This window comes from Cyprinus carpio, chromosome B17 (assembly GCF_018340385.1).
Source record: "Cyprinus carpio isolate SPL01 chromosome B17, ASM1834038v1, whole genome shotgun sequence".
Classification (NCBI taxonomy): Eukaryota; Metazoa; Chordata; class Actinopteri; order Cypriniformes; family Cyprinidae; genus Cyprinus; species Cyprinus carpio.
In genome coordinates this window covers 530,305-548,531 of record NC_056613.1, presented here as the reverse complement: position 1 = coordinate 548,531, position 18,227 = coordinate 530,305, and the positions used below count along the sequence as shown (strand labels likewise).

At 32.8% G+C, this 18,227-nt stretch overlaps 2 protein-coding genes across 2 annotated transcripts; one reads left to right on the top strand and one right to left on the bottom strand.

Moving 5' to 3' along the window:
• Window positions 1–1,431: 1,431 nt before the first annotated feature.
• Window positions 1,432–7,788, bottom strand: bub1bb (BUB1 mitotic checkpoint serine/threonine kinase Bb). Its single transcript, XM_042743145.1, is given in 9 exon segments — window positions 1,432–1,967; window positions 3,366–3,463; window positions 3,564–3,748; window positions 3,820–4,007; window positions 4,661–4,857; window positions 4,932–5,076; window positions 6,949–7,008; window positions 7,169–7,311; window positions 7,547–7,788. Coding segments are annotated over 8 exon segments (1,284 nt in total). The 5' UTR covers window positions 7,309–7,311; window positions 7,547–7,788; the 3' UTR covers window positions 1,432–1,696.
• A 77-nt stretch (window positions 7,789–7,865) lies between these two features.
• On the top strand, window positions 7,866–17,262 carry LOC109055582 (abscission/NoCut checkpoint regulator-like). Its single transcript, XM_042743146.1, is given in 11 exon segments — window positions 7,866–8,314; window positions 8,441–8,562; window positions 8,650–8,703; window positions 8,780–8,943; window positions 10,159–10,301; window positions 10,386–10,491; window positions 11,784–12,002; window positions 12,777–12,868; window positions 14,410–14,511; window positions 14,639–14,811; window positions 16,986–17,262. Coding segments are annotated over 11 exon segments (1,311 nt in total). The 5' UTR covers window positions 7,866–8,260; the 3' UTR covers window positions 17,068–17,262.
• The last annotated feature ends 965 nt before the right edge of the window (window positions 17,263–18,227 follow it).

Below are 18,227 nucleotides of genomic sequence, written 5' to 3'. Positions count from 1 at the left end.
TACATTAGTTTTTAACTGGATTTTAAGTCATTTTAATGTGTCGGATCAGATACGACCTCTCTGTTTTTACTTTTACTCTGTTTTTAACTTAACAACTGCACGTAAGTCTGCCGTTACTAATAAATAAACGTTTTATAAACGGTTGCCGACGTGTCAGAATCAGCTCATGAATAATTAATGATATTATAATGAGGGTCATCGCAGGCTGGTGACGCTATGAAATATGATGACAGAAGATGAATCATCAAAGATTTACCGCGATAAACACAGTTCGCAGAAGAAATTAAACAATAAAAAAAAAAAACAGGCCTATATATGATTTGAGTGATTTAATATGACGAAATTTAAGGTATTTTAGATCATGTACAACCTGCTCTTTTAATTTGATTTACTGCATGTTTACACTTTAAATCATAAATGAACGTTTTATCAACAGTGAATGGCTGAGAGATGTGTGAATAGTGTTTTGGCCTCATCCCCCTGCAGCGCCACCTGCTGGTGCGACAGTGAATGACGTGTTTACAGCTCTGTTTACTCTTATTTCAAGCAGCTCTGATCAGCAGAGAGAGGTCATGTTTTATTTCAGTCATAGCCAAAGCAGCATTTCTTATTCTGTTGCATTTAGGTACTAAAATACCTAAAACTTAAATAAAAATGAATATAAACTATATAGATGACAGATTAGAAAACAATAAAACTAAAAAAACTAAAACTTAGAATTAAAATGCATATAGAAAATACCAAAAAAAAAAATATATATATAAATATATAAAAATATAAAAATAAATACATAGGGGTTTCAAAAAAAAGAATATTAAAATAACGGAGGGGTTTCTAAAATTAAAAACAATAAAAATATATATTTACGGTAACTGAAATAAAATATTTTTTTTAAAAAAGCTAGTTGCCAAGGCAAAATTTGAGTTTAACTTCAATAACTAACACTGAAAAATAAAAACAAATAAAAAGACATAACCACAACAAAAAATACAAAAACAACAAAATTACTAAAAACTTGTGTAAACAGAAAAATTATAAAATATAAATAAAATATAAAAATAAACTCAAAATGATAATTAAAAACTATATATTCTTGTTAATATATAAAGAAACCAAAACCATTGGTTTCAAAACCATAAAAAAAAAAACTATTTAGAAAAGGCTAGTTGCCAAGGCAGCATTTCTCAATTTAGTGTAGTTAAAGTACTTAACTAAAACTGAAATAAAATGTATAGACATTGAATTGCATATTAAACTTAAGTGTGTAACTCACCCAGCAGTGTTTGTGCAATAAGACTATTATATTCCACATTACTCTGTTTCAGTTACAAATGACAGTGAAGTGCATGCAAATAAACTACTTTCTCATCTTCTTCCAGCTGAACTCTGCTGACAGTGTGTTTGAAACAAAGTGCAAATGAATTCCTGAAGTCAAACTACAAAAGCAGTTTAATATTATGGAACCAGATGCATTTATTGAAGCATTAATTACCGCATACAACCAAATGACGATATAATGTCTATTCATAAATGCTCCTCTTGCAACATACAAAAAAAAAAAGAAAATCTGTGGCGTTACAAAAAAAAAATGTATATACAAAATAAAAAGTATGTACAAAAACACAGGAATGGTTATACACAACAATGACAGTGAGCTGCCTACTCTTTCAGACATCTGAGATGCATCTAAGAATCTTCAGTTTGCATGGGTTTGCTCAGGTTTGGTCAGTAGTCTGTGAGCGTGTTTCTGTCGGTAGCGCTCGGCGCGCAGCTCCTCGAAGCAGAACTCGCTGGCTCCGCTGTACAGCAGCTCTCTGCAGTACATGCTCTGCTCTCGGCTCTTCCCGTCCTCCTGCGTCTGGAGCTGCATCCGCTCCTGCAGCATCTTCAGCGGCGTCTGCTCCGGCCTGCAGGGCTTCCTGGACGACAGCACCGAGTTCACCGCCGGGTTGATCTTACACGGAGTCCTGCAGGGGAAAGAAGACGGGGATGAGGTGAGATAAGCACGTGAACACATTAGTGCACTTCACCTAATATAATATAAAATTCAATTCAAAACTAATTCAAACTCAATTCACTTGCCTTATCTTATCCATTCAATATACCAGTGAAGGGATATTATCATTAAACCAAAACAAAAACTAAAACTAAAAAAAATAGACATTAACTTAAGTGAAATATTAAAAAAACTCACTTATTTTAAATTAAGGCAACTTTCCTAATTTCTGTTTGGTTAAACTTCAAGTACTAAAATAACTAAAACAGAATTAATAATTAATAGAAACGATATAGGTATACTAGGAAACATGACAAATAAAACTATATATATTATTTAAAACTATATATATATATATAAAACATATAATGATACTGAAATAACACTAACAGGGTTTTCAAAACTAAAAAAAACAAAAAAAAAAAAAAAAAAAAAAAAAAAAAAAAATCCATTTATGTGAAATAAAATGATCTGTAACTAAAATAATGAAATATTTAAAAGCTAGTTGCTAAAGATGCAACATTTCTTATATTTATTTAGTTTCAGTACTAAAATTGAAATAAAAATTAAAAGGCATATAAAAAAAGACATTTAAAATTGTAAAAATTAAAAATACACAGCATTAGTAAAACTTTAACTAAAAAAATAAAATGCAAAAAAAAAAAAAAAAAAAAACATAAAAATAAAAAATAATTAAAAATACTAGATATATATTCATATCCAATCTTTTAGAGGCCACGGACCCAAAATATGATTAATCTCATCTGAAAGTACAGAAAGTATACTAGGCATCTAATATATAAAAGAACACATAAATTGTGAAAAAATTTATATTATAATATGTCTAAAATTTTAAATATATATTATATATAATATATGTCTATAAATATATATATATATATATATATATATAATATGTGTGGTACTTAAATTGTATTTTAATTTATTTTAAAAAAAAATGAATTTATTGATTTTTACAGTTTTTCTCTCAACTTTTCCATAGAGCCCAGTTTAAAAAGCCCTTTATTATTGCATGTTGTTATACAGAAACAGAAGCACGGTCACACTCGCAAAAAAAATAGAAATAAACATTCTGACATCATTTACTCGCACCTTCATGTTATCTGAATTCATACTAGAGCTTTGTTTTTTGTTATTGAGCTTTTGACTTCAAGTAAAGTGCATCAAGTCGTATGTAATGCTTTTATGCGGCTTTATTGTCAATTTTGATCTCATAAGTCCCTTATGCTTTCATATGTGTCCCTGCAGAACAAAAAAATAGTCTTAAGTCTCTGGGGTATATTTGTAGCAATAACCAAAAATACACTGTATGGGTCAAAATTATTGATTTTTCTTTTATCACACTCACACAGCGGGAGGCTGGACGTCCTCTTCCACAAACGGCTGGAAGCTGGGTTTAGGAGGAGGAACGGCGACGCTGAGGCCCGATCTGGACTTCAGAGGCATCTGCAATTACAAACATCTAGCATTGAGCTCATGATGAATGTTGATCTGTCAGATACCAGCCTCCAGACACAAACATTAGCACACCGCGCAGCACTCGTACCTTCACGTTGGTCCACTTCTCAGGCTTCTGTTCGTTCTCTTTGGCTCGGGCGGTAGGTGGCGCCGTCCAGATCTCAAATCTGGGCTCCTGCGGCTCAGTTTCAGAAGCTTTATTCTCGTCAAAAATCACCAGCCGACTGTTCTGTCGTGGCCCCAGCGGCTGTTTAAACTGGAGCCCGCGAGCATCTGACACAAAACAACAGCGTGATCTTAGAGTCCTGAATATATGCACAGAAAAACCAAACGTTTCTACTCACATCCGACTGATGCTTTCACTCTGTTGATGGGAACCACAGCCTTCTTCTTCCCTTTGGCTTTGAGCTCGGCCAGGGAGGCTCGCTGAGGCTCTGCGGGTCCTTCATCTCCATCATCATCTTCATCATCATCTCTCTGTTGATCTGTGATGGATGACATCATCTGTCTGCACGCTCGTGCCTGCAAAGCTCTGGAGATCAACAGCTCATGAGGAGACGACACTACAATTCATTTTAAAAATTTATTTTAATTGTTAAAATTGTCTATTTTTAGAATAGCATGCACTGATTTAACCTTGTAAAGCTTGATCTATAATAATAATAATAGTTGGAAAATTTTTAGTTTTTTTTTTTTTTTTTTTAAAGAAAAGTTGATTGAAGCTTTAGAAGAAAAAAGCAAATCTTTAAAAAAAATAAAAGGTTGTATTATATTTGATGCATCAGGCTTTTATGATTAAGATCATTCCTCCGCTGAAGAACAGTGAGAGTAAAGCTTCTGGAAACAAACGCTCCTCAAAAGATCCTGATGATCAGATTTGAGACTCTAAAACATGATTGATGAAGAATCAAGTAAAGCTGAGCTGCTTCAGTCCAGTGAGAGTTCATCTGGAGATATTACTGCAGTTATTCTGACCTTTACTTGATCAAAATCTGTCAAGATTTGATACGAGAAGCTCGAGTTGAAGCTGGACGCTTGTACAATTACACTAAAAGTGCTTTTGCTGGATAATAAAACCTCTAAACTATCAATCAGATGACAGAATGCATGGAGTAGATTGTGAGATATTCATGAATGTATCTGAGGACAGACAGATTAATGTATTAATATTCAGTGGAAGCTAACCTGTGAAATGCATGTAGTTTCTCCACAGGTTCTGCTCCACACTTGACTCCGTCCTGAAACACGCCGTCAGCCATCTTTATGTTCCCTCTCTTCTCGTACTCCTCAGACCAGGCGATGTAAAGCGCGGCTTGCATGGTTCCGATGCCTTGCGCTTGCATGTAGCGGTAGACGTCCATCGGGTCGGAACAGCCCTCCGCCTGCGAGGAAACACAAACACGTTTAAAACACTCTAATGTCATCTGGATATAAATCTAGAAGGTTGGTCACTCACAAACTCGATCCAGAGCTCGACGTAGCGAACGTCATTGTGATATTTCTTGTCGGCTGTGAAGCAACTAACCTCTCAATAAACAAGCACAGAATACTACCCTCCCCACCACCCTGATAATACTTCTTCGTCCATCCATTTGATGTACCTGCATTAACATAAAATAAGAATTTTGCATGAATTGCATATTTTATTTTTCATATCTAATATGATTTTTTTATATCTTTATTTTGACCCTCTAACTCTAGCACTCTCTATTCTATGGAAGCACGTTTCCGTCACTGAATAAAAAAAAAAGTTTATTGCAACTTTTTCTCGCGATTCAGACACTTTTTTTCCCCTCGCGATTCTGACTCTTTTTTTCCCCTCGCGATTCTGACTCTTTTTTTTTCCCCTCGCGATTCTGACTCTTTTTTTTTTCCCCTCGCGATTCTGACTCTTTTTTTTCCCCTCGCGATTCTGACTCTTTTTTTTTCCCCTCGCGATTCTGACTCTTTTTTTTTCCCCTCGCGATTCTGACTCTTTTTTTCCCCTCGCGATTCTGACTCTTATCATTTCTTTCCCCTCGCGATTCTGACTCTTTTTTTTTTTTTTTTTTTTTCCCCCTTCGCGATTCTGACTCTTTTTTTCCCCTCGCGATTCTGACTCTTTTTTTCCCCTCGCGATTCTGACTCTTTTTTTCCTTCCCCCCCTCGCGATTCTGACTCTCTTTTTTTTTCCCCTCGCGATTCTGACTCTTTTTTTCCCCTCGCGATTCTGACTCTTTTTTTTTCCCCTCGCGATTCTGACTCTTTTTTTCTTTTTTCCCCTCGCGATTCTGACTCTTTTTTTTTTCCCCTCGCGATTCTGACTCTTTTTTTTTTCCCCTCGCGATTCTGACTCTTTTTTTCCCCTCGCGATTCTGACTCTTTTTTTCCCCTCGCGATTCTGACTCTTTTTTTTCCCCTCGCGATTCTGACTCTTTTTTTTCCCCCTCGCGATTCTGACTCTTTTTTTTTTAACCCCTCCGCGATTCTGACTCTTTTTTTTTCCCCTCGCGATTCTGCGCTTTTTTTTTTCCCCTCGCGATTCGACCTCTTTTTTTTCCCCCTCGCGATTCTGACTCTTTTTTTTTTCCCCCTCGCGATTCTGACTCTTTTTTTTTTTTCCCCTCGCGATTCTGACTCTTTTTTTTTTTTCTTTCCCCTCGCGATTCTGACTCTTTTTTTTTCCCCTCGCGATTCTGACTCTTTTTTTTTCCCCTCGCGATTCTGACTCTTTTTTTTTCCCCTCGCGATTCTGACTCTTTTTTTATCAGATCGGCTGCATATTTTACCATATTTTAGTTTTGCATTCAGTCTTTCTCAGTTGTCTTTAAGTTAATATTTCAGTTAACAGTTTTCAGTTGTTTTCAGGTGTATGCTACAGGAGCACTGAGCAGCATAGAGCGCCCTCTCGCGGCTGTAGACGGTAATGTTTTCTCTTGGTTCATGACAAATTAATTTTGATAAATAAGTCGCACCTGATTATAAGTCGCAGGACCAGCCAAACTATGAAAAAAAGTGCGACTTATAGTCCGGAAAATACGGTATGTCTCGCAATTATGAGTTTATATCATGCAATTCTGAGAAAAAAAGTCAGAACTGCGAGATAAAGTCACAATTACCTTTTTTATTTTTTATTCAGTGGCGGAAACGGGCTTCCATACTATTCTATTCTTAATTTTTCTTTAAAAAAAGCCCCTTTTAGACTTGCACTCTATTAATATACTAACTGCTTGTTTTCTTTAGAAAGAAAAATAACACTAGCTTCTCTAATCATTTTGTATTCTATCTATTTGTTTTCTTTTCATTTATTATACAATTAACAAAACCAGAATAGACCTCTAACAAAAGCTTGCTCTATTCTTTTTATATTCAGTTTTTTTATTTATTTATTATATAATAAAAATTCCATCACTTTGGATAAAAGCGTCTGCTAAATAACTAAATGCATATCAGAAATCAACATGCAATGCATCTGTCATCCTAATAATCCACACCTGACCCAAACATCTAGAGGATCGTCTCCATCATACAGCCGCAGCTCAGACTCAAACGCTCTAAAAAAGAAAGAGAACATTAATGCATTGCTCAGGAACAAGGCGGTTTCATAAAACAAGTTTAACGAAGCTTATTTCAATCAGTCTGACTTCTTTTGAACCAAATCAAGAGACCGAGTCAGACAAACTGAAATAAAGCCGGCTTGTTTGGTGAACTGACTGCTTCTGCTGGTTAAGGGCGGTGTGGTTTCCCTCCTGCTGCTGACACAGAGCCTGGTGCAGGGCTGATACGGACCGGCCTTGTCTCAAAGGCTGGATATTTTCTTTACACAGCTCCCATTCAGCATCACACTCTGCCATGATCTGAAGAACAATAACAGATGGTACTCATCATCCTGAACGGTTACTGGGTCATTAATAACATGGTAAGGTAAACACAACGTCCTAAAAAGCATCAAATCAATGCTCTTTCAGAAATAAAGCAGTAAATAGCGGGAAAAGTCACAGAAAAGTATCTGATCGTGTGATACTGCGCACAGTTCAAGTCAAAACAACACACATCGTGGAAATAATGTTGCAGAAATCAAATATAACTTACATATTTCCAGCAGAAATCTCCTTAATATGCGTCAAACCACGTGAGTTTACGATGCAAAGTTGCACAATTGTGCGTTTATTTGATGTATTTCTCGCTCTCGTGCGATTCTGTTGTCTGTTCGTGTTCACGTTGATACATTTGAACAAAAACCGGAAGCGCGCCAAGGAGATTCCGATTGGGCGAGCCGCTCAAGGGGACCACGCGTCAGCCAATTAGAACGTCTCTAAAATAATAACGGGCTATTATTATTGTTGTTGTTTTTTAAAAATAAACTTTTTTATGTATTATAATAGCGATGTTGTTTTTGACAGGTATTTTAGCTCGTCATGAATTTTGATAAAATGAGAACGTGGCCGTCACGTTGCATGCTGGGAAAGTGAGTTTTCCTTCTACTTTTCAACATTAACAGTTTTGATCGTTCTATACAAAATTACTTTTAAGGTAATTTTAGGCATTTATTATAATGTCTAAAAGGCCTCTACACTTTTCTACGTGTATAAATCCTCTCAAACTACTGTAGTTTTCATCGCTGCAAAGCGAGGAAACTACATTTCCCGGCAAATCCCAGTTTTCGCAGCGCTTCCTGTGTTTACAAGCGAAATGAAAATGATACAGTGCCATCTGAAATCGCAGTATACACTAAACGTATGCTTTTAAATGTTATTTTCTTGAAGATTTAAAGTGTCACGGTGTGCCTCCCTGAAGAATCTCAATATGGATAATCGCTGTTACGGCTGTGCGTCAAAGTTCACTCTCTTCAGAAAAGAGGTTAGCGAATATAAACACGGTTTAATTCATTTCACAACCTGCGTTTGACTCGGTTTTGTGTTTTTTATTTTTTTTAATTATTTTTTTTTTATTTTATTATTTATTTTTTTTTTTTTTTTTTTGCAGTTGGGCTGTAGAAACTGTGGCCATTCTTTCTGCTCTGGATGCCTGACATATAATGTTGTGGTGCCAAAATTTGGAAACAGTCAGCAGAAAGTGTGCAAACAGTGTTATGGAAACCTAACCAGGTCTGGAAGCCAAACACAGTTCATATTCAGACTAAACACTGGTTGTAAATGCACTTATGCATATCTGACAGGTCTCTTTTTTTACAGTTCGGGCATCCAGACTGATGCTGGCAGATGGTCCCCACCTGAAAACTACAAAAAGTAAGAATCTGTGAGCCTCACGTGTGAAACACAGCTGTGTTCCAGTGTTATAACACAGATCTGTGTCGTCTTACAGGCGAGTCGCTGCTCTCGAAGCCAAACAAGCTCAGCAGAATCATCCTTCAAGACCTGCGGGAGGAAAGAGCAGCACTGTGAGTCCGATTCCAACCAGAGGACTCAGTAAAGAGGACCAGATCATCGCAGAACGACTCAACAAGCTGAGAGAGGAAACCAAGCCAAGTGAGAGCCCTCAAAATCTGCGTTCTAGGAAAGTGTAAACTTTATTATCATCCAGCTCTTATCTGCCAAATGCAACTATAATGCATCTACAGGTGCATCTCAAAAACTGTGTGACGTGACTTTTAATCAGTCTTTTCCTTGAATGCGATAAAAGCATCTGCAGCGGTTTAAAAAATGGGACTGAGGTTAGTGTAAATAAATAAATAAACAAAATTAAAAATAAATAAATTGAAAATAAATAAGCGAATAAAAACATGTAAAATATTTATAAAATAAATTATAAAATTTATTGGAAAAGAAACTTCGATTAAAATAAATAAATTAAATTAAATTAAAAAAATAATAATAGAAACAAAATATTTTCCAATTGCTATTTTAGGGATATTTATAATATTAATATTTTACGTTCAGCTTTTAATAATTTAATTTCAGCTATTTGCCAAGGCAGCATGTCTAATTTTTTTATTAGTTTAAGTTAATAAAAAAAAAAAAAATTAATAAACAGTATACAATTAAAAAATGTATGTTAAATAGGATTAAGTGTATAGAAAAAAATAATAAAAATGACTAAAACAATAACTAATATTGAAATGAAAACAACAATTAAAAATAATAAAAAATAGAAATAATTAATAAAAATATAATAGTATGTCAGTGATACTAAAATAACTGGTAAAACTTGTATAAATTAGTGCTGTCGAATGATTAATTGTGATTTATCGCATACAAAATTAAAGTTTTTGTTTGCATAATATATGAGGGTGTTCTGTGTATATTTATTTTATATATATATATATATATATATATATATATAAATACACATAATATAGTATATATAAATACACACGTCATACAGTATAATTTATATTTTGAAAATAATTACGTTTAATATTAATGGTAAACAATTTTCTGAAATATATACATGCATTTGTGTGTATTTTTATATATATACATAATAAATATACATAGCACACATACATATATTATGTAAACAAAAACGTTTATTTTGGATTAATCGCGGTTAAACACTTATATAAACACTAATATAACTATATTCAGTTAATAGTAACTTTATTTAGTATAGCGCCTTTAAAAGTTGCTTTCTCAAAGCAAAAAAAATAAAAAATAAAAATAACAACAGAAGAATAAAACAAACCCAGCGATCTAAAAAACTCTTCTGTGTCCCTGATCTGATGAGTGTCTCTGTCCTGTCAGAGTCCATACCGTCAGAGACGGAGCTGGAGTCTCGTCTCGCTGCCTTGAAGGCCCCGCTTCAGTCCGTGCCGTCCGCTGAAGACATGGAGGAGCGTCTGGCTGCTCTTCAGGGACGACCCTCGCCCGCTCGAGCCCCACGGCCTGTAATACAATATCAGCTTTCACCAGAAATGCTCTCGGAAAGACTTCCCCATCAGTGATGCAGCATGGATGTTTAATGTGTGCAGGTTCATCAGCCGCCCGACGGCAGAACGCAGACGGAGCAGACCAACGATCTGATCTCCCAGATGACTGAAGAAGTTGCTATTGATAACCAGCATCCATCTTCACAGGGTACTTTCACCATTTTAATTGCCTATTTTTTTTCTTCAGTTATGAATTTTAATATCCTCATTTAGTTTTACGATGAATAATGCGTTGCAATTTCGTAGTGCATATTTAAATTGATTTCAGGACACAAGATAAATGAGTTTATTAAACATTGAACATTAGACAGTTTTATAAAGGAGTAGGCATCACAACACCATATGTTATGATCATTTTACTTTAGTGGTTGATGCAAAAGCGTTGTTTTTTGGGCTATTTTGCTTACATAACATCTTATTTAAGACTAGGGGAAAGAATTTAAAATATGTATTTAAGTAGTTATTTTATTGCAGTTTGTCTATTGCATCAGTGTTTTCCAGGTACAATACATATCTTTAAAATCTGAGATTTTTTCTCCACACCACAACAACAATATTATTTTTTTTTTTATTTTTATATTATATTATTATATTATTATTTTTTTATTTTATTTTATTTTATTTTTATTTTATTTTTATTTTATTTTATTTTATTTTATTTTATTTTATTTTATTTTATTTTATTTTATTTTATTTTATTTATTTTATTTTATTCCGGAAGATTTTTATAGAGGGGTTTGTTTATATACCATTCACCTTATGTAACATTTTATTCATAAAAACATGATGAAAATAAATTTATTTTGTCTGTTGAATAAAATAAATTACATTAAAATAAATGCTGAAAAAAATTGATTAGAATAAATAAAAATTAGACTAATTATATTATATTAGATGAAATGAAATGAAAATAGATTAAAAAAATAATAATTTAATAAAAATAATATAATAATGTGACTTAATAGAAACTAAACATTTTCCAAATAATATTAATTTATAATGTTGTTAACAAAATATTAAAAACTAAAACAAAAAAAAAAATCTAAACTAATAATAAAATAAACAAATAGTAAAATAAAATAAAAAATAAATTGTAAAATAAAATAAAAGACTTATTTTAGTGGTTTGTTCCTATAAAAATATTATAACCTTAAAAATAAAGAATTTTGAACCAGGCTTGATACAATGTTTAGAATTATTTCCTGGAAATGTACGTAATTAATATATTTCCTGGAAATGTACGTGCAAAAGAATTTTGAACCAGGCTTGATACAATGTTTAGAATTATTTCCTGGAAATGTACGTGCATATTTAATTAGATCATTTGCATATTGAAGCATGATATTTCAGGAAACTTGTAATGCAAAACGTGTGTGTTACTGTGATTGTGAAACTGGGGTAAGTATGAGGACTTTTTTCAATGTTCTCTGTATTGTGTAGATGCAGACAGACCGTTAAACGATCTTAATAAACAAGAGGGTGGGGGTTTAAATGAGAACGTGGATGACGGCGAGCTGTCAATCAAACAGCTGGAGGCGGAGAAGAGCCGCGTGCTGGAGGAGGCCATGCAGGAGCTGAAGAAAGACAAACACAACCAGCAGCAGATGCTGGAGATGACCAAGAGACTGGCTTCCCTGCAGGGACGGGATCCTGAGCAGGGTGCGTTCACAGCCGCTTCACTGCTCTCTGATTCACGTCTGATATTCTCAAATGGAAATATAATGACCGAGATTGCAAGGATGCCAGATCAGCGTTCATCTTCTTAAAGTCGGCTTTGCTAGCCGTCTCTGACCAGTTGCTGTTGAACAAGAAATAATGTAGGGTTCGACTTGATTCTGATGGAAGACTACAGTCAAAAAAAATATTTAGACTTACAAAAATGAATTATAAAAATTTGATTGGAATAAATAATAATTCTACTAATTATATTGCATTGTATTAAAATAGATTCAATTAAAATTTAGTAAAATAAAGAAATAAATAATGCATCAATTAATATAATCTTAATATTAATTGATGCATTATTTATTTCTTGAATATATATATAAAATGGAAAAAATCATAGTCACATGCACTATAAAAATAAATGGCCTCAATTTTAATTTAATGCCGACTTTATGCTTAAATGCATGTTTTTGGTCTAAAGGAATGTCTAAAAGTGACCGATTTATTAGTGCATGTTAAAATAATAATAATTATAATATTTTCTAAACTTATAACTTCCTCGAGCTTTGACTTAATTTTTTTGGATGAAGCATCAAGGCTGCATTACAGGGCAGATTAGGAGAGCAGTTTTCATCCAATCAGATCTTAATATACAGATCAAACCTTTTGTTCGATGAGTTTTCTCTCAGATCAGTGTTATATAATGGAAGTTCAGTGTGTTGTGAATGATGCATCATGTTGCCTTTAAATAGCTGCGTTATACAGCAGTGTCTCTGTTTGTTCAGTCGGACTGAGATTTCCAGCAGCCCGACAGTGACGAGGAGACGGAGGAAGAGGCCATCAGCAGAGTGATGAAGCAGGTCTGTGATATTAATAATATCAAAACAAGATGCCCTACAAATAGTCTTTGTCTGTGGATTCATCTAGAAATCACTGAAGACCGTGTTTACAGTGAAACTTTGAATAACTTTGCTTGTGCAGCAAGTCGTTGCAGAAATTAAAATATCCTACCAGTCCGAAGTTTGGATGCACTGAACTCAATTTATTCATGAATTGTAATTTTTTTTTTTTTTTTTTTATGTATAGATTGAGCAGAGCTGGAATCTAAACAAAGAAGCAGCTCAAATTTAAAAGTTTTCATTTGTCACATGTTTTCATCACGACATCGTTCCCAAACTTCTGTTATTTCAGAGTTTTATGACTTTAACATGTGGAATGTGTTTTGACATAAAGTCATAATTATGAGATAACGAGTCATAATTATGGGATAAAAAGACAAAATACTAAGTTTTGACTATGAGATAGAAAGTTTAATTTAAGATATGCTAAGTCCTATCATAGTCAAAATTATGATACTAAGTCAACGGAGATAATTAAATAGTCTTTTTCTTTTACTTTTATGTAATAATTATGACTGTTAAGTCATAACTATGAGATGGAAAGTTGAAATTATGACATACCAAATCAACTATGAGATAAACAGTCATAATAATGAAAAAAAGTAAAAATTAAAAAAATTAAAATTATGACACACTAAGTCATAACAATGAGATAAATAGTCATAATTATTACATAGAAATAAAAAATGACATACAAAGTCATAATTATAACATTTTTTTAATTAAAAAATATGATTGTCATAATTATGAAGTTCAAAGTCAAAAATTATGAAGATTTAAAAGTAAAACAAAAATCAGGATTATTAAAAAAAACGAAAATTAAATACTAAGTCAACTATGAGATAGTAATAATAATGACATAAAGTTAAAAAATGACATTCTAAGTCATAACTATGAGACCAAGAGTCATAATTATGACATAAACTCAAAATTCTGAAATACTAAATCAACTATGAGACAGTCTTTTAATTATGACATAAAAATAAAAAACCATTACATATAACAGCTCAAAATTATGAAATACTAAGATTTGTTTTAAAAGTAAAACAAAAGTCACGATTATTTAAAAAAGATCGAAATTTATATACTGAGTCAACTATGAGATAATAAAAATAATGACATAAAGTTAAAAAATGACATTCTAAGTCAAAAGAGATCAAGAGTCATAATTATGGCATAAACTCAAAATTATGAAATACTTAATCAACTATGAGACAGTCTTTTAATCATGACATAACAATAAAAAACATGACATATAACAGCTCAAAATGATGAAATACTAAGTCATAATTATGACCTGAAGAGTCATGCTTATAAAATAAGTCAGAACTATGAGATAAATATTGGTAATTATGACAAAAAGTAAAAAAAAAAGGCATAATCAGGACATGAAAAGTCGATGTGGCACTTCTCATAATAACCAGCAGAGGTCGCTCTTCAGACAGATCTATCTGAACTCAGTCTGAAGACGTCCTGTGTGTGTTTTATTGTCTCTCGTTCAGTTATCAGAGGAAGCGGCTCTAGATGAGGCCAGCGGCTACAACATCCCACCGGAGCTCAGCGGCCCGATGAACCGAGAGAAGGACACGTCCAGCAGGAAACCGGTAACAGCCCTACACACGTGTGCAGAACACAAACACATGCTAAAGATGGCCAGAGAGTCTCTAACCCAATAAATGTCTTCTGAGTGGTGCATTATTTATCCTAATCTCTCAAAACTCTAAACAAAAGCCGTCAAAATCAAAGCCGGCAGCTGCTGTCTCACAGGTCCGGCGCTTAGACGATGGAGATTGTGATGAGGATGAGGATGATGAAGAGCTGCCGTGGTGCTGCATCTGTAATCAGGACGCCGTCATTCGCTGCCACACGTGCGAGCGGGATCTGTACTGCACCCGCTGCTTTAGGTACGATATCATAATTAATATGATATAGTTAGTCATAACTATGTGATATAACGTTGAAATTGATATACCACGTCATAACTATGAGATAAAGTCGTAATTATCAAAAAAGTTATAATTATGACATGACAAGTTGATAAGTCATAAATATGACTTTAAAAATAATTGTTATTATATAGTTAGTCATAAAATATGAGATAGAAAGTCATTATCCAAAAAGTCAAAAACTCATAATTATGATATGAAAGGTTGAAAAGTCATAATTATGACAGTCAAAACATGATAAACTCAGTTATAATTATGAGATAAAAAAGTCAAAATTATGAGACGAGCCGTAATTATGACAAAAAGTCAATATTATAGAAATAATAATTCATAATTGTGAGATAAAAAGCTGTAATTATGGGATTAAAAGGCAAAATTCTGACATAAAAAGTCAAGATTATGACATCAAATGTTGACGTCATTATTATGATATAAAGTCAAAATTATGATGTACCAATTATTGTCATTGATATGATTTACATGACTATGATATATAAAGTTGACATAGGAAGTCTTACTGATTGACACAAGTCTATTTTGAAAAAAAAGTCATAATTATGACATGAAAAACAATTATGATATAGTTAGTCATACCTATGTGATATAATGTCGAAATTGATATACTACGTCACAACTATGAGACAAAAAGTCTTAATTATCAAAAAAGTTATAATTATGACATGACAAGTTGAAAAGTCATAAATATGACTTTAAAAATATTTGTTATTATATAGTTAATCCTAAAATATGACATAGAAAGTCATTATCAAAAAAGTCAAAAACTCATAATTATGATATGAAAGGTTGAAAAGTCATAATTATGACAGTCAAAACATGATATACTCAGTTATAATTATGAGATTAAAAAGTCAAACTTATGAGACGAGCCGTAATTATGACAAAAAGTCAATGTTATAGAAATAATAAAACACAAAATTAAGATAAAAAAAAAAATTATGGGATTAAAAGACAAAATTCTCACAAAATCATGACTACAACATCAAAACGTCATTGACTACAATAATATAAAATAAAGTCAAAAATAATATACTAATAATTATCATCAATATAATATAAATAACATAACTATGAGATATAAAGTTGACATAGGAAGTCTTGCTAATTATCAAATTAAAATGATTATAAAAGTTGAAAGTCATTATGACATGAAAAACCTAATTACAATATAGTTAGTCATAACTATGTGATATAATGTCGAAATTGATATACTGCGTCATAACTATGAGATAAAAAGTCTTAATTGTCAAAAAAGTTATAATTATGACATGACAAGTTGAAAAGTCATAAATATGACTTTAATTATTATGATATAGTTGGTCAAAATATGAGATAAAAAGTTATCAAAAAGTCAAACTCATAATTATGATATGAAAGGTTGAAAAGACATAATTATGAAAAAAAGTCATAATTATCAAATAAAAAGATTATAAAAGTTGCAAAGTCATAATTATGACATAAAAAACATAATTATGATATAGTTAGTCATAACTTTGTGATATAATGTTGAAATTAATATACTAAGCCATAACTATGAGATAAAAAGTTGTAATTATCAAAAAAGTTATAATTATGACATAAGTTGGAAAGTCATAAATATGACTTTAAAAATAATTATTATGATATAGTTAGTCATAAAATATGTGATAAAAAGTTATCAAAAAAGTCAAACTCATAATTATGATATGAAAGTTTGAAAAGACAATTATGACAGTCAAAACATGATATACTCAGTTATAATTATGAGATAAAAAAACATAATTACCAAATAAGACCTAGCAAGTCATAAAAATTATGGTCATAATGCTTATGTTTAAGTTAAAATGCTTTTTTATGTCAAATTTATGACTTACTATCTCATATTTTAATGTGAAATATAATTTACCGAAGCATGTTTTTTTTTCTTGTGTGCAGAAATGAGCTTCTATTTATGCCCCTGTCAGATTTATTCTATTTAATCTGAATCTCAGCACATGAAGCTCTCTCTCTTCAACATTCGGTCTCATTGAGGAATCATTCACTGGCTTCTTCCATGAGATCCTGCCGAGTGAAATAAGCTGTGTTTGACATACTGTACAACATTAGTGTAATAATAGTCTTTCCTTCTGCCACAGGGAAGGCCACGACAAATACGACAGAGAAGAGCATCGCACCTCCTCATACACAGCTCCTAAGAAAGGCCAGAAGAAAACCTAAACCTCCACCAGCAGCCTTATGTGTCAGATGATTTAACTAAATAAGTGTAGCTTATTTAATAATAATAATATTGCCTCAATATGTTTCAGCCTTAGACTCAAGATCATTCAAAGTCTTCAAAGCTTTCGTTAGACTCTTTGTAATATGACTGTCTGTAAATATAAAACTGGACATCAATAAAACACTTGAACATGAGCTCTAGAGAACTAGTTATTGTTTTACACGCAACATGTTTGCTAAACAATAACTTATAATTGCTTTACAATGAATGCATTCATGATTCTGAAGGTTTTTTGAGAACTTCCTGTTTGAGTGAATGAATGAATGAATGAATGAATGAATGAATGAATGAATGAATGCTGACGTTTGCTGCTCCTGGATTCTCTCTCTGCAGAATCTGATCTTGTTTTCTGTATGTTTTCATTGGAAGCTGTTGTCTTTGCTGGCATATCCATGTTGTGATGAATAATTGAAAGGCGAGGATCGAGGGTGAGAGCGCTGTCAGAGACGAGTGACAGGAAGTGTTTGAGAGCCATGTGCTGACATTTAAGATGCTACAGGACGCTATTGTCTTGTACTTACTGTGTTTTTGTGGGTGATTTATTTGTTGGCATCAGCTTTGGCAGAGATAACAAAAAGTGTGTGTGTGTGTGTGTGTGTGTGTGTGTGTGTGTGTGTGTGTGTGTGTGTGTGTGTGTGTGTGTGTGTGTGTGTGTGTGTGTGTGTGTGTGTGTGTGAGAGAGAGAGAGAGAGAGATGTGAATTGTACACAGAGTTAATCAAAGCACATATCAGCACATCAGCTACTTTACTGTGTTGTCACTTTGTGACCTCATTAACATGTTTGTGTGTGTGTGTGTGTGTGTGTGTGTGTGTGTGTGTGTGTGTGTGTGTGTGTGTGTGTGTGTGTGTGTGTGTGTGTACAGTAAACCAGTGTTTGTCCTTTAACCCACATACATTCTGTAATGACACGCCAAGATGTAGTCCTGACCTAAAAAGCCTTGTCATGGTTTTTATTTTATTTATTGTTTTATTTTTCCATGTCTTTTTTTCCTCCATTTCTTTTTGTTTTGTTTTGTTTTGTTTTGTATTTTGAGCATTACATCTGTATTTTATTTTGCATTGTATTATTTTATTTTATATTACTTTGAACTTATTTTT